Raw genomic sequence first — 17,918 nt, 5'->3', positions numbered from 1 at the left:
TAGTAAGGACACAACATAAAACATAGTTTATGTCACTCACATGGGATTTTCAATGTTCAGCAGCCCAAAACCAAGAAATACAGAAACTACAGGCATGCAAGGGCACTGAACAAAGATTACATATATTTTAGAAACCTCAAATGTAAGGGCACACAAGAAAAATTTTTCTTTATTAGCATTAATAGGTTGCTTAATATTATTTACTATGTCACATTCTACATAAGTTTGTTCCTTCAGTGTAGTTTATAAAATAGTTTATAAGATTGTCTTTTTTTAATGCCCTTAATTTTTTCTTATGTAAACTATAATCTAAGTAAACTGTAATTGAACCCCGAATCTGTGGGTTTGCATACATAATGTGCATAAGCATCAATAAGTGTTTGTTATAGGTCTTGTTTTAAAAAAAATATCTCTCCAGGATACATGATTCAAGGTTTTAAAGTAAAGAGATCATAGCAGAGTCTATTTGTGCTATTTGCCAAATATACCCCTGATTTAACTCCCTATGCATTGATATCTTTAATAAATGCTGCTTGGTGATGACATAGCACCCATGTCTCAAAAGTTCACATATCTTTAGTTTTACTAATAGGGACAAAAACATAGAATGAGGAAGTGCTATACATGAGCTATAATGTACAATGTTCAATGAAGCTATAAAAATCATCTCTTGGGGATCCCTGGGTGGCGCAGCGGTTTGGTGCCTGCCTTTGGCCCAGGGCGCGATCCTGGAGACCCGGGATCGAATCCCACATCGGGCTCCCAGTGCATGGAGCCTGCTTCTCCCTCTGCCTATGTCTCTGCCTCTCTCTCTCTCTCTGTGACTATCATAAATAAATAAAAAAAATTTTAAAAAAATCATCTCTTTGTCACGTGTTTTCCCCTTAAGCCCCCCTCTACCTATATTAAATAGGAAGAGTGTCCTATTGGAGGAATTACAAGTTGAAAGGAAATACCCCTCCCCCCAAAAAAGAGCCAGTTATTGGATCTCATATTCTTTCTTTAAAATTTTCCTCAAATTGGTTTTAAACTTAGCATCTTGAGCAAAGATTGCAGCTTAATATTGAAGCAATAAATAAAAAGTATAAAGAACAAGGAATGCTTTTCTTGATTGGATTTTCAATTAATTTCCTCTCAGGCACAGAGAAAAGGCCCCCAGATTTAAGAGTTGAAATGTACCCTGATTCTGAAAAGGAAAAATTGACTAATTTAATACTAACTTACTTTCTTAGGTCTGCATTACAGAAATAATAATGCAATAGTTGAAAAAAAGACACTATTGTACCTCAAATTCCTTAATTTCAAGAGTAGTGCATAAATATCTCCAACAAAAAAAAAAGATTAAAAGGTAAAATTTCATTTACTTTTTTCACTTGTTCAATATAAAGAAATTAAATTTGATCCCATAATACTGCTGTTCTTTGACTAACTTACCACATACTCCGGGTGCAAATTTACAAATCTTATTTCCAAATAAATGAAGCTTCTTCAGGGATGTAAGATATTTCATCTCTTCTGGAATTTCTTCTAACAGGTTGTTTCCCAGATTTAGTGCCGTCAACTGGAAACATACAGAAATTTAATTAACTCATGCACTATTCACCTTCAAAAGAGATAAATAATTAAGAACTTTTGTTGATACGCTTACCCCTAGAGGAGTCAAAAAGGAACAATAAATGAAGCCTAAAGCCAGCAGAAAAGGAAAATAATAAATATTAGAACAGAAATAAATGGTATAGAAACAATAACAAAACACAGTAGAACAGATCATGAAACCAGGAGCTGGTTCTTTGAAAAAATAAATAAAATTGATAAACCCCTAGCCAGTATTTATCAAAAAGAAAAAAAGAGCCCAAATAAATAAAATCATGAATGAGAGAGGAGAGATCACAACCAACACCACAGAAATACAAACAATTGTAAGTAAATATTATGAAAAATTAGATGCCAACAAATTGGGCAATCTAGAAGAAATGAATAAATTCCCAGAAACATATAAACCACCAAAATTGAAAGAGGAAGAAACAGAAAACTCGAAAAGACGGATAACCAGCAATGAAATTGAATCAGTAATCAAAAATCTCCCAACAAACAAATGTCCAGGGCAGAATGACTTCCCAGGGGAATTCTAATAAACATTTAAAGAAGAGCTACTACCTATTCTTTTGAAACTATTCCAAAAAATAGAAATGGAAGGAGAAACTTGGAAATACATTCTATGAGGCCAGCATTACCTTGATTCCAAAATCAGACAAAGACTCCACTAAAAAACAGAACGATAGGCCAATATGCTTGATGAACATGGATGCAAAAATCCGTAACAAGATACTAGCAAATTGAATCTAACTGTACATTAAAAGATTCATTCACCATGATCAAGTGGGATTTATTCCTGGGCCGCAAGGGTGGTTCAATATTCACAAATCAATCAGCATGATACACCACCTTAATAAAAGAACCCTATGATCCTCTCACTAGGTGCAGAAAAAAACATTTGACAAAATACAGCTTCCCTTCTTTATAAAAACTTTCCACAAAATAGGGGTAGAGGGAACATACGTCAACAGAAAGCCATCTCAGCAGGGAAACACTGAGAGGTTTTCCCCTAAGATTAGGAACACGACAGAGACATCCATTCTCACCACTGTTTTTTAACATAGTCCCGGAAGTCCTAGCCCCAGCAATCAAATAACAAGAAATAAAAGGCATCCAGATCATGAGGAAGAAGTCAAACTTCACTATTTGCAGAAGCCATGAAAGAAAACCTGTATGTAGAAAACCTGAAAGACTCCAGTAAAATATTGCTAGAATTGTTACATGGATTCAGTAAAGTCACAAGATACAAAATCAGCAGAAATCTGTTGTATCTCTATACACCAATAATGAGGCGGCAGAAAGAGAAATCAAGCAATCAATCCCATTTACGATAGCACTAAAAATCCTAAAATACCAAGGAATAACCTAACCAAAGAGGGAAAAGATCGATACTGAAAACGATCGAACACTTACGAAAGAAATTGAGGAACACACAAAGAAATGAAAAACATTCCATGTTCATGGATTAGAAGAACAAATATTGCTAAAATATCTACGTTATCCAAAGCAATCTACACATTGAATGCAATCCCTTTCAAAGTACAACCAGCGTTCTTCGCATAACTAGAACAAATAGTCCAAAAATTTGTATGGAACCAGAAAAGACATGAAAAGCCAAAGCCATGTTGAAAAAAAGCGAGGCTGGAGGCATCACAGTTCTGGACTTCAAGGTATATTACAAATGTATGATGATCAAGATGGTATGGTCCTGGCACAAAAACAGACACATAGATGAATGAAACGGAAGATGCTGAAATGGACCCACAACCCTATGGTCAACTAATCTTCAACAAAGCAGGAAAGAATATCCAGTGGAAAAACAGATTGTCTCTTTAACAAATGGTGTTGGGAGAATTGGACAGCCACATGCAGAAGAATGAAACTGGACCACTTTCTTACACCATACACCAAAATAAAAAAGGATGAAAGACTCAATGAGAGACGGGAACCCATCAAAATCCTAAAGGAGATCACAGGCAGCAACATCTTTGATCTTGGCTGCAACAAATTCTTACTAGACATGTCTCCAAAGGCAAGGGAAACAAAAGCAAAATTGAACTACTGGGACTTCATCAAGATAAAAAGCTTTTGCACAGCAAGGGAAACAATCAACATAACTAAAAGGCAACCCACAGGATGAGAGAAGATATTCACAAATGACAAAGGGCTAGTATCCAAAATCTATAAAAAACTTATCAAACTTAACACCAAAAAAAAAAAAACCAGTCAAGAAGTGGGCAGAAAACATGAACAGTCATTTCTCCAAAGAAAACACACAAAAGGCTAACAGACACATGAAAAAATGCTCATCATCACTCAGGATCAGAGAAATACAAATCAAAACCACAATGAGATATACCACCTCACACAGGTCAGAATGACAAAAATTAGCAACTTGGGAAATGACAGATGTTGGCGAGGATGTGGAGAAAGGAGACCCCTCTTACACTGTTGGTGGGAATGCAAACTAGTGCAGTCACTCTGGAAAATAGTGTGGAGGTTCCTCAAAAAGTCAAAAATAAAACTATCCTCTGACCTATGAATTGCACTACTGAGTACTCCCAAGATACAGATGTAGTGATCTGAAGGGGATCTGCACCCCAATGTTTATAGCAGCAATGTCTACAAAAAGAATGAAATCTTGTCATTTGCAACAAGTGGATAGAACTAGAGGGTATTATGTTAAGTGAAATAAATCAGAGAAAGACAAATACTATATGATTTCATTCATATGTGGAATTTAAGATACAAAATAGAAGAATATAGGGGAAGGGAAAGAAAAATAAGATAAAAAGAGAGAGGGATGATGGGGCACCTGGGTGGCTCAGTTGGTTAAGCATCTACCTTTGGCTCAAGTTATGATTCCAGGGTCCTAAGATCGGGTCTCGTGTAGGGCTCCTTTCTCAGCCGGGAGTCTGCTTCTCCCTCTGTCCCTACTCCCTGCTTATGTGCTTGTGCTCTCTCTCTGTGTCCCTCACAAATAAATGAATAAAATCCTTTAAAGAAAACCAGAGAGTGATGCAAACCATAAGAGACTCCTAACTATATGGAACAAACCGAGGGTTGCTGGAGGGACGGTGGGTAGCAACATGGGGTAATTGGGTGATGGGCATTAAGGAGGGCATTTGATACAATGATCACTAAGTGTTGTATGCAACTGATAAGTCACTAAATTTTACCCCTGAAATATAATACATTATATGTTAACTAAACTGATTTTTTTGTTTAACTAAACTGATTTTAAATTCAAGAAAAAAGAAAAAGTGAATGGCTAAATAAGAACATAAGAAAAATAATAGATAGCACTAAGTGCTCTGTATATAATTAAAAGAATGAAGAGATAGTGATTGGTTGTCCAAGGAAACTAGTCTTGGAAGTTGATATTTAAATTGAGATCTGAGGGGATCCCTGGGTGGCTCAGCAGTTTAGCACCTGCCTTTGGCCCAGGGCGCGATCCTGGAGTCCCGGGATCGAGTCCCACGTCGGGCTCCCGGCATGGAGCCTGCTTCTCCCTCCTCCTGTGTCTCTGCCTCTCTCTCTCTCTCTCTCTCTCTCTCTCTCTATGTCTATCATAAATAAATAAATAAATAAATAAATAAATAAAATCTTTAAAAAAATAAAATAAAATAAAGCAACCTAAAAAATAAATGAATAAAAAATAAATTGAGATCTGAGTGCTGATAAGAAAGAAGAAATAGGCAAAATAAAGACCCCAAAACACAAACATTTTTGATGTAGTTGAGGAACCAAGAGATGTGGCTGATGTGGCTGAGCATAATGGGGAGGGGAAAACCCAGCAAAACATGATGTTGCAAAGCTGTACTCGAGCCAGATTGCTCATGATTTTGTAAACCAGGGTGAAGGGTTGGGATTTTATTCTAAGCAAAGTGAGAAATGAGTATAGGGTTTTGAGGAAATATGGTATTAATTGGCATATAACTTACCAGCAGCACTCTGACAACTGCCTACAGAATAGTCTTCAGGGGAGCTAGAGATGAAGAGCAGAGATAGCACACTTTTCAGAGGCAGGATTGCAGTGGTCAGGCAAAGAGGATGAGGGATGAGAAATGAGGATGAGAGATGAGGATGGCTTGGGCTAGAATGGTGGTGATGGAGGGGCAAAGAAGTGGATGGGTATAAGATATACTCTGGAAGTAGGGCCAGAAGGTTGTGAAATATAAGAGAAAGAGAGGAATCATGGATACAATCAAGCTTTGGAGCTTGAACACCTGAGATGAGGACAACTAGGACAAGGGCAGGTTTGGGGGAAGGAGAAGAAATCAAGAGTTCTGTTTTATCTATATTAAAATTAAGGTGTCTTTTAGACCTTGAAGTGGAAATATCAAGTAGGCAGTTGTAAATGCAAGTCTAGAACTCTCTAAAGGGGTCAAGACCAAAGAGTTAAATTTGAGCCTTCACCCAAGTCAGAGTTGTCATGTGGGATCATAAGAGAATACCAAGAGTGAGAGTATGAGAGAAGGATTGATCCTAGCAGAGGAGAAGGAATGGCCAGTGAGGAGGACAGAGGGGGTGGGACACCGACAGCCTCTGATATGACAGATCTCCTTTATTGAGACAGGGCTCAGTCCTCAGGAACTGGACTTTTCCTCCTAAGGACTTTATTTCATCCTTCTCTGAAGAATTTCCCTTGGCCACTAGGAACTGCGTTAGCCAGAGATGCCTGGAAGGTTATGCCTGGAAGGTAATCCCTCTACTCGATCCTCCAAGGCAGCCTATACCCCATAATGAATGCAGGGATGAAACAGCCACACTCCTTTGCCTCTGGGTGCAAGGCATGTTCCAGAACTCTGGTGGAATAAAGCTAAGGCTAAATTTCTCACGAGATCAGATCTTAACCTTGATTCTTTCCCTGCTCTGATCTGCTTCCTCACACTTTTACAGGTTTCTACAGAGAGCACAGCCTCAATAAATTACAAAAATCTATGACTTAGCTTTTCTAAGATACATGGTGTCACAGAAGCCAACGAGAAAGAAAAGGAAAAGGAAGTTATTTTTAAAAAGAAGATGCAGGCCAAATCCTAAGGGAAAGTTAAGCAAAATAAAAGCATAGAAATAACCACTGGATTTAGCAACATGAAAATCATCAGTGACCTCAGCAATAGGGGTGAAGCATTGGAGAAGAAACTCTGATTGATGTGGGCTATGGAGAAGCTGAGGAAAAGTGAAGATAATGGGTAATAGATAAATCTCTTAAGAACTTTCACTATGAAGGGATATTAGAAAACTAGCAGGGAGCTGGAGGGTTTTTCTTTGAAAATAAAAGATCAGGGCAGCCCAGGTGGCTCAGCGGTTTAGCACCGCCATCAGCCCAGGGCATGATCCTGGAGACCCGGGATCGAGTCCCACATCAGGCTCCCTGCATGGAGCCTGCTTCTCCCTCTGCCTGTGTCTCTGCCTCTCTCTCTCTCTCTCTGTGTCTCTCATGAATAAATAAAATCTATTAAAAAAATAAATAAAAGATCATACAGCTTATTTACATGCTGATGGAAATAATTATGCAGAGAATGAGAAACTGATATAAGGAGAGGGATCATTTCAGAATCAAAATCCTGTAGAAAATGAGAGAGGATATGATCCAAAGTATAAATGAGTGCTGGCCCTGCATAAGAGTGGGGAGCCTTCACTGAGGTTCTAGGAGGCAAGGCGGAGAAGGTACATGCAGATCAGGGCCCTGGATGGATTTGGTAAGAGAAGGATGAGGGAGTTTTCCTGAATGAGAGTACCTTTTTTTTTTTTTCAATGAAATATGAAGCAAAACCATTTTCTTGGAGGAGGAGATGTACGAGGTTTGAGGAAATGTAATTTTGAAAAGCAATCTGGGCAAATGTGGTAGGCTAGCTGACAGCCACAGCTGGTTTTCTGATAGAACAGCTCCAAAGAAGGTGATATAAAATGGATAGATGACCCAGGAAAAGGCACCTGCTTTGGAAGATACTTTAAATATATGGCTCTTTGGCTAGAAAAGGCTACCATGTGAAAATCTGAGCTCAACACCAAGACTATGACACATAGAAGATGAAGAGGACTCAACTGAAGATCTCAAGAATTAAAAGATTCTAAAGTTAAAACTAGGATAAAATGAATGAAACCAGAATGATTCTCGACAGAGAAAGGTAACTAAAAGAAGATTCATTTTTTACCTTTAAATTCATAGAGGTGATGGTAACTCCAAAGACTGTGGTTTATCCTCTGTCACTATGGCGAATACATGAGTTTCAGCCTAGATTACATAAATTATACAGAAGTTCCAGAGACACTATAACAAGGACTAAATTTCCCTTGAGAAATACTTCAAGACTCAACTTCAATGTTGTATTAATTGAATCATATTTATTATATGTGTATTATGCGCACGATATTCTGAATGCTAGAGTGGCAAGGACACCCACGGTTTCTCTTCACACTGCTTATACGTTGGGAGGGGAGAGAGACAACAAATAAGCAAACAGATCATTTCTGTTAGTGTTAAGTGCCTCATGGAAAGGAAAGAAAATGGGTTAATGGGTTGGAAAGTAGCTCAAGGTTGGGGTACCTGGGTGGCACAGTCGGCTGAGCATCAGACCCCTGGTTTCCGTTCAGGTCTGATCTTGGAGTCCTGAGATTAAGCCCCATGTCAGGTTCTGTGCTCCATGTGGAGTCTCCTGGAGTTTCTCTCTCCTTCTGCTCCCCACCCACCCACCCACCTTGTGCTCACTCTCTCTCACCCTCTCTCAAATAAATAAATAATAAATAAATCTTAAAAAAAAAAAAAAAAGGTAACTCAAAGCCAGATTGGGCCATTAGATAAGACCTCTCTGAGAAGGCGATATTTGAGGTGAGCTAATTGGGATGCCTTGACAAGTTGTTTGAGATGAACTATTTGAGGTGCCTTGACAAGGCTATTCCAAATGGGATTCCATTCACAAAGGGTTTCAAAAATACCATGCAGTGTTTCACTAGTAACACTCTGTGGTTATGGGTAGTTCCTGAGGGAGGGCTTTAGCCATATAAGAGACAGCTACTGGATGAGTTTGAAACTCATGTTATATTTATAATTTTCTTTTTTTTTTTTACATTTATAATTTTCTATAATGAACTTTCTGTTGACGTATTCAGAATATAACTCTCCTGTCCTTTGGAAGCTAGCATATTGCCATAGATTGAAAGACACCATTTCTCCAAAGTGGTTTCTCATGGTACCATGACCAGGGATTATAGCATCTTACAATCAGGAAGAACTTTTTTTGTTTAAAGATTTTATTTATTCATTTAAATCAACGGAGGGGACCAAGGGGAGGGGCAGAGGGAAAAGGAGAAGCAGACTCCCCGCTGAGCAGGGAGCCCAATGCAGGGCTTGATCTCAGGACCCTGGGATCATGACCTTAGCTGAAGGCAGACGTTTAACCCACTGATCCAGCCAGGCCCCCCAGGAAGAACTTTTATAAGTCACCTGGTACAGCATATAAAATGCAAGGAGGCAACTATATACCTTCCTTATATACTCATTCAGTAATAGGCAGTTCTTTCACTTCTTAGGAAGTGTTCCTTACTTTTTTTATTTATACATTTTTTGTTTGTCAGTCTCTCTCTAGCTTCTAACTCTTCCCATGGCAGTCATTAAAAAATAGCTCTATTCCCCCTCCTTTCTGCCACATAATAATCTTTCAAATATTTGAAGATTGCTATCATATTCCCCCTGAATTTGTTCCATTCTTCTTTAACCATTTCCCTCAGGACATAATTTCCAGACCTCTCACTGTCTTGGTCACCCTCTCATTTTTGTAAGCACACCCCTCTCTGGAAACATGGCGCCTAGGGTGAGACAAGGAAATGTGATCGCCTAGCATGGATGCTGGGGAGACCACAGACTCTCCCTCGGGCAGATGACTGCACTTCTATTAATGCAGCCCAACATGGCATGCCCTCTTTCAGCAGCGGGGCACATTGCTGTTGCATAATTGATCTTGTGTGTGGCCATCAAAAACCCACGGCCAAAGAGATAACTGTGAAGGAGATAACCCACATCCTGGGCTTGTGCAATTGAATTCTTTTCTCAAATGTAGGAATTTAGTCATCCCTGTAAAAATTGCATCTTGTTGGTTTTGGCTCAAAAGAATCTCAAATGAATGTGATGCTGTCACTCTAAATTCAAAGTCTAAAACTGGACAATGTCGGTGGGCATACTAGATCTGTTTCTCCCATCCCCATTTTGGTTAATGCACCCACCATCCTTGTAATCCTATCAGCTGTTCTGACCAAAGTTTGGAATCGCCTAGAATTTCTTTCTCTCTCTACACCCAAAGTCAGTCAGTCACCATTCCTAATCTCAAAATTCCTTTTAGGTGCATCTTTTTCAGGTGTATCTCATTGCAATCGCCCTAAAACTGTAATCGTTACTGCCTGCCTGCAGAATTACATAGCCAAAGAATGTAAAGAATGGGATGTGTGTAAATGGTACTTAAATTTCCTTTCTCCAGTCCTACTACATTTTATATAAACTGCTGCCTAAATAACCAGTCCGTGAGGAATTGCCCTACCCAACAATGTCCTAAATGTTTTCAATCTCCCTATAGTCTTTTCTGCATCTTAGCATATTTGTCCCAAACAGTGTCTGTCCCAACTTTTCCTAAATTTAATTTATTTGATTGTATAGGCCTATTCATACCTCTAAGTTACAGCCTATCTGTATCCCCCCACCCTTGAAATACATGGATGTGTTTCCTCCTACTATATACTGTCTATGATAATGTGTTGCCTATTAAAAAATATATTATTGTTCAGAATGATCATGTATGTGCACATACATGCATGTATATATATATATATATTCACACACACACAGTGGAATTGTCTTGTATGTATGCATGGAATTCTCATTTTAAATATTCTTATTCTGTTGGTATTCACACTGTTTAGTCCGTATTGCACGGTCAGCAAAGCACAGGATTTGGAGACCATCTGCTCTGCAATGTACTAGCTTTGTGATCTCAGGCAAGTCAAATTTCTAAGTGTCAAGGTTTTTTGGGGGTTTTTTTGTTTTGTTTTGTTTTGTTTTTAAATGGGGATCGGGTGCCTGGCTGGCTCAGACAGTAGAACATGCAACTCGTGATCCTAGGGTTGTGAGTTCAAGCCCTATGTTGCGTGTAGAGATTACTTTTAAAATATAGGAATACTAGTATCTACTTTTCAAGGCTGTCTTAAGAATTAGAGACAATACAATAAAGTACCTGGAATATAGCAGATATTATAAAATGCTAAATCTGATCTTTTAGATCCAGAAGACCCTAATACAAAATGTTGGACATACACGGTGCTAGAAATTCCGTAGGTGCTTCATAGATATATGTTTAGTTTTCCAATTTTAAACCTGTTTTCCTTTTTAATTTCTTCAAATTTTTATTTAAATTCTAGTCAGTTGGGCAGCCCGGGTGGCTCAGCGGTTTAGCACCACCTTCAGTCCAGGTTGTGGTCCTGGAGTCCCGGGATCGAGTCCCATGTCAGGCTCCCTGCATGAAGCCTGCTTCTCCCTCTGCCTGGGTCTCTGCCTCTCTCTCTGTGTCTCTCATAAATAAATAAATAAAATCTTTAGAAAAATAAATAAATAAATAATAAATAAATAAATTCTAGTTAGTTAACATATTGTGTTATACTGGTTTAAGCAGTAAAATTTTGTGATTTATCACTTACGTATAACACCCTGTGCTCATCATAATAAGTGCTCTCCTTGATAGCCATGCCCCATCTAGCCCATCCCGCACCCACCTCCCTCCATCAGCCCTCAGTTTTGTATCTGAGGGCTATCATGAAGAGTCTCATGGTTAAAACCACTTTCTTAATGATTTCTAACTAGTTTTTTCAAAGATTTCTAAATTCAAAGCCACTTTTAAAAAATTGAAATGTAATTGACATATAACATTTTTTTTAAGACTTTACTTATTTATTCATGAGAGACAGAGAGAGAGGAAGCAGACACAGGCAGAGCGAGAAGCAGGATCCATGCAGGGAGCCCGATGTGGGACTCGATCCCAGGACCCGGGCTCACACCCTGAGCCAAAGGCAGACACTCAACAGCTGAGCCACCCAGGCGTCCCGACATATGACATTTTGTAAGTTTAAAGTGTGCAGCATGTTGACCTGATACATACATAAACTGCAGCCTGATTACCACCATAGCTTTAGCTAGCACCTCTGTCGGGTCATATAATTATCTCCTTTTTGTGCTAGGAACAATTAGGATCTAGTCTCTTAGCAACTTTGTAGTTTTTAATACAGTTATTATTGACTCTAATCACTATGCAGTGTAGGATGACGTATTATCTACTAGTTCGTATCTTTAAACAAGGTTTCCCCAATTCCCCCACCCCCCAGCCTCTAGTAACCAACATTCTGTTCTCTCACAGCCATTTTTCGATGACATTTTCAGAGAAGAGAAAAACGGCCACAGAATCATGACTTTCTGCTAACTCGTTAATTTTGGTGGGAAAAAAATTTTTTTTATTCTTTCTAGTGATAATGTGTTTCAGGATTCTGTTTCCATTAAACTGTTACTTTACCTTAGTTCTTCAGTTATTATAATAGGTTTCTATATTTCCTGCTCCCACTTGGCATATACGTCCTTCTCCAGGAAGCCACCTTCCTTTTGTAGTTGTATGGCACTGTGTGCTTTCTATGACCAATTATTCTGCTTCATATTTTAGTGATTGATTTACCTCTACTATTACGTTGTGATTCATCTAACATTCAAAGAACAGGGTCTGGAACATAATAGTTGCTCAATAAACGATAGTTGAATGCTGCAAGCTAATGGTTAGATCATTTCTGAAAGCTAATGGTTCACACTGAGGAATACTCATTATGGCTCCATGTCTTTTTTTTTTTTTCTTTAATTGAGTATCTGTTGAACGCAGTCAGCTCCAATCTTCCTGGCTTGATTTACTTCCTTCTAAGGGTCTGCATGCTTTCCTTATTCTAACTATCTGCTCATTCTGAGTAACCCCTATGCTTAATTCAGTGTAGTGCCTGCCATCATATGTATGCCTAGAACTTGCACCAGGCAACATAATTAAACCTAACACTTAATTATGCTGTGTTTGTAGCTGTTAATTACACTTGAAAACTCTGTGCTATTTATTTTGTCTTTCGATTGCTTATTTGATTTTTAAAATGATATCTATGACTAACTTGGATAAAAACATTTTTAAAAGTGTTAAAAACAAACAAACTGAGTTCAGGGGTGACTGGGTGGCACAGTTGGTTAAGCCCCTGACTCTTGGCTTCTGCTCAGTCATGATCTCAGGGTCGTGAGATCGAGCCCTGGGTCACTCACGCTCAAGGCAGAGTCTGCTTAAGACTCTCTCTCCCTCTTCCTCTGCCCCTTATCCCCTCTAAAGATAAATACATACATCTTTTTAAAAAAATGAGTTCAAATGTCCATTTTATCTGGTTGTCTTTTGAACTAAATCATGCTTGATGATACCATTTGGAAATGAGCTATTAGATCATTTGCCTATAATAGATGTGTATATGTTTTAGCTAGTATGTGACCATTAATCCTTAAATTATTTAAGGATAATGAATATTTCCATTCACTATACCTAAGTAATGCACAGTACAATGTCAGGTTCTGTAAACTATTTAATAAAAATAATTGAATCAAATCAATGAGAGAAGACTAATGGAATTTTTTAATGGGGTTTTTATATTTTTTAATAGCATGTGTATGACCAAGGTATATCTGGGAGAGGGTAGCATTATAGCTCACTGCTAATTCTTAGCACTGCCTTTTTAAAATTTCTCTAAGGAATCTGTGGCATCTTTAAAACTATAGGGTTTTTTTACAAAAAGATTTGATCGATTTATTCATGAGAGGCATGCCGGGAGAGGCAGAGACATAGGCAGAGGGAGAAGAAGCAGGCTCCCTGTGGGGATCCCGGTGTGGGACTTGATCCTATGACCCCGGGATCATGACCTGAGCCAAAGGCGGATGCTCAGACACAGAGCCACCCAAGTGCCCCTAAAACTACAGTTTAATACAGTTGCCAAATGCTTCTCCTAAGTCCAGCTCTTCCTGCAAGATTCTGTTTATTTGAATAATTTTGCAAATTTCAAAACTATTATTTAATAGTTTTAACTACTAGAAGTTGCAGCAACTTCTTAGTATATAATCAGATTTAGCAAAACAATTGTAATTTCACTGGAAAGACAGGCAAAGGTTCCAAGGTCCAGCCTGGCATCTAATCACTGAAGATCTCTGCAACTAAGCCCTGTGCCCTTGGAGCCCAAAGTTAAACCCAGTGTCGTGGAATTGGCAATTCCTACTCATCCAGCTAAGATGGATTTTCTGATCAGCATTCGTAGTAAAATCATTAACAAAGTGTTACCTGTTAGCATCCTGTCAGAAGCTTCTTTTTTTAATTTTTATTTATTTATTTATTTATTTATTTATTTATTTATTTTTCTGTCAGAAGCTTCTTAAGGAAGAAAACAGAAGAAACAGAGACGAGAGTTTCACATTATCAGGAAGGAGGGATTACGACACAGAACTGACATTCAGTTAAAATGTAAGACCTGAAGTGTTTGGAAGAGTGAAGCATTTGGATGCTTACGTGAGGGTAAGGGCCAAAGTCTTCCGAGCAAGCAGTACGGTGAGGCGTCCCGTACAAGGTAACGTTGGCACAACTTTAGGTGCTGGGAGTAACGAAGCATGTTTTAGAGACGAGGCAAGTGGGGCATAGAGAGATGAGCAGAGTCGTTTCACATCCCCCAGCGGGCAAGTGAGAGAAGAGGCTTGAGGGTCCTCCAGACACCTGACTGCCAGCTAGTCGGAAAGCTGAAGTTCCAGAAAGGGTGCAGGAGGGTGCAGGAGGCTTACCACAGGCCGGGGGGGAGGGGGAGCAGCAGAGGCAAAGGAAGAAGGCAGGAGCTTGGAAAGGAGGAACTGCCTAGTACCTCTGACCTGGACAGGATGGAGCGAAGCAGGACAGTAAATCCCCGCTTGACAGAAGGGCCAGGTCAGAAAACAGAGGCTTTACCTACTTGATGGGGGAAGAAGAGATTTCCCGTGGTAAGGCAGACAAATGCTGACAACCAGCACGGGGGACATCAGTTCCCTACTGTCGCCTGGGACACCCGAGGAGGGAGGGGGCAGCCAGCCTAGCTCACCCCGCGGATGCCCGCTCCCTGCGCTCTCAGGGCCGCCTTCTCCTACGTCTCTGGCTACAGATGCTCCCGGCCCAGGACAGTTCTCCCTCGTGGCGCTTTTCAGAAATGTTATGTCCCATCTCAGGCTTTCCCCACTAAGTCCGAGGCTGGGGACACGTGGAGACGGCCGTCCTCTCCCACTTGGCCAACACCCAGCAGTGCGGCACCCACCCCGGCTCGCCCAACTGCTGAACAGGGGGAGGCGCTGGCTGGGAGGAAGCAAGCGGGCCGCGGAGGGGCCCAGGGCGAAGGCCGTGGACAGGGTACGGGCCACCGAGGAGGACGGTAAAGCAGGAGAGGGAGAGAGGAGAGACACAGCAACGAACTCCCAGACCACCCGGCTCTGCTCAGCTCGGCCTTATTTGCTGTCCACGGCTGATGGTCCGGGAAGGGCTCCGGGACACCGTATCTAGGCCCCGGGCGGCCGGGCCTGCGAGCCTCGGAGGGGCCCGCACCGGTACAGGTGCCGGCCACCGGGGCAGCTGGTGAAGCTGCACCCTGCAAAGGGCTCCCACCCGCCCGCCCAAGGCCCCATGCTGTGGTTCACCAGGTGCCCCGCACCAGGGCACGACCCGGCCTCGGGCCTCAGGGGAAGAGCTTCTCTGAGCGCTGCTGCCATCCCAGCACTTGCCACCGAACGACCGGCCATCAACTCATTCTTTCCCATGTCATCAGAAGGGACTGAAATGTCCCCAAGTTTCACTAGTCAAATAAGCAAAGAAAGAAGAGGAAGGATCTCGTATTTTCTAAAGAACCTCCTCCCGTTTTGCCCCAGTTGCCACTTACACCAGTGACCGTAAGAGCAGCTGTAACTTCGGGAAGTTCCTCTGTGCCGGGCATTGGGCTTCCCCTCTGTCAACATTTAGCTTCATCCTCAAACGAGAAGACGTCGTCCGTGTGTTTTCCACATCTGCATCCTTGGGACCAGCACAGACCCAAGAAGACCAAACTCATATGTAAACAAATGGTCAAGTAGGGTCAATCCATGTGGCATTCAAACCTACTATCTTTAGGCAACCCAGTTTCTCTTTTTCTTTTCTTTTAAGATTTTATTTATTCATTCATGAGAGACAGAGAGAGAGAGACAGGCAGAGGGAGAAGCAGGCTCCATGCAGGGAGCCTGACGTGGGACTCGATCCCGGGTCTCCAGGATCAGGCCCTGGGCTGAAGGCAGGCGCTAAACCACTGAGCCACCCAGGGATCCCCCAGTTTTTCTTTTCAGAACTACAAATTGAACACCCCACCCTGACAAATTTTACACTAAGTATATAAATAATGAAACAGAGCTGAAAGCAACCTTGAAAGAGACTTCATGTTATAGACGTATTCACTGGTTGAGGGACCTTGACAAGTGACCTAACCTCTTACTGAACCATATGGGCATTTTATTAACAACGTGAGGGTAGTAACTTCCTTGAGCACAATTGAACACAATTGCTAGCATTGTGCCTGGCTCTCAAGAAATGATTGATGTTGTTATTCTATTTGCTACCATTATACGAGTGCTGAAATTTAGAAGTATCATTTTTGCTTTAGCAACTTGAAAAATATCGAGATTATTTTAATATTTTGTAGAAAATATGACCAAATATCAGAATATTGGGGCAAACCGGACTTCCTATGATGATTTAAAAAAAAAAAGTCTAGTCCAAAAGGCAAGCACAGTATGGACCCCTCCCTCCCCCCTGCAAAATGCAGTAGGGGGATACTTTCTCTTTTTTTTTTTTTTTTAAGATTTTATTTATTTATTCATGAGGGACACAGAGAGAGAGAGAGAGAGAGAGAGAGAGAGAGATGTAGACACAGAGAGAGGGAGAAGCAGGCTCCATGCAGGGAGCCCGAGGTGGGACTTGATCCTGGGTCTCCAGGATCACGCCCTGGGCAGAATGTGACGCTAAACCACTGAGTTACTTGGGCTGCCCGGTAGGGGGACACTTTCAATACTTTGTAATAAAAAGATAGGATTTGAAGGAATACAAGAAAGAGTTCAAACTAACTTTTGAAAAAAAAAAAAAAACAATCGGGTTTTATTAGAAAATGATCAGAATAAGAATGATGACCTTAGAACTATGACAGACCTACCACCAGGTTGTAAAGATCACGAGGACACTTTGTGGCTTCGATCAGTCGTCCACGTGTCGGCTGGAATGCCACGTGTCCTTCCTGCCTTCTCTGCTGTCCTCTCCCTAGCACTGACCACTGCCTTGTGTCCTGCTTGTTCTGCTTGATTGTTTCTTACAGCTCTACTGGCTGGAATGGAAGCTCCACGAAGGCCGGGATTTTCATCTGCTGCTGAATCACCAGTTCCTAGTGCCTGAGACACAGACGGTGCTCACTACTTACGTACGGATTGAGTAAATGAAGGCAGAAATTGAGACCCAGGGGGATCAAGCATCTTTAATTTAGCTGGTAAGTGGCTGAACCAGTTAAGATATCCAGGTCTCCCAAATGCTCCTCCAGGGCGAGCAGCCCCTCTTACCTCTCTCTTTTCTGAAACTATCACCTGTCCGCTCTGCTAGAAACTATGGGAACGACTGTGCAGTATTTCTGAACTATATGAACAATCTATATCTTTGGAAGGTTTCCAGCACATTTTATTCAAGCTGCTTCTAGAACTTCCATTATAAAGTGGAGATTGACTTTTTTTTCAAAATTCCACAACTGGGGAGATGCTACATGAAAAAAAAAAAATTGCTAGTTCATGAACAGCTAAACAATAATGGCATTTGCCTGAATCTGACTTGCAAAGCGCTTTAAAGGTAGACCACAGGAAGCCTACTTTCTAAATCCGTTGAATTCTTCTTTGAAAGGAAGGGCTGAGGGGCGCCTGGGTGGCTCAGACGGTGAAGCCTGAAGCCCTCCAGCCCAGGTCATGATCTTGGGGTCCTGGGATCGAGCCCCATGTCGGGCTTCCTGCTCAGTGGGGAGCCTGCCTCTCTCTCTCCCTCTGCCCTTCTCCCAGCTTATTCTCTCTCTCTCTCTCTCAAATAAATATTTTTTTTTAAAAGGTAAGGGCTAAGCTTAGCCAGCTCCCTATTTTAGGAAGTTGTGAGCAAACAGATGTCAAAATTTAAGGACTTTCATAAATAAAAGGATAAGGAGGAAAGGACTGGGGGAGCTAT

At 40.9% G+C, this 17,918-nt stretch overlaps 1 protein-coding gene across 5 annotated transcripts in view; it reads right to left on the bottom strand.

Moving 5' to 3' along the window:
• LRRC69 (leucine rich repeat containing 69) overlaps positions 1–17,918 on the bottom strand; it is an 89,811-nt gene that overhangs the window by 69,566 nt on the left and 2,327 nt on the right. For all 5 annotated transcript variants that reach the window (XM_025433623.3, XM_025433621.3, XM_049103884.1 and 2 more), the window contains exon 2: positions 1,435–1,561. In XM_025433623.3, the coding sequence (XP_025289408.3) occupies positions 1,435–1,561 (127 nt within the window). The remainder of the gene's footprint in view (positions 1–1,434; positions 1,562–17,918) is intronic.

The sequence above is a fragment of the Canis lupus genome, chromosome 29 (assembly GCF_003254725.2).
Source record: "Canis lupus dingo isolate Sandy chromosome 29, ASM325472v2, whole genome shotgun sequence".
NCBI lineage: Eukaryota > Metazoa > Chordata > Mammalia > Carnivora > Canidae > Canis > Canis lupus.
This window is presented reverse-complemented; position numbering and strand designations above follow the sequence as displayed.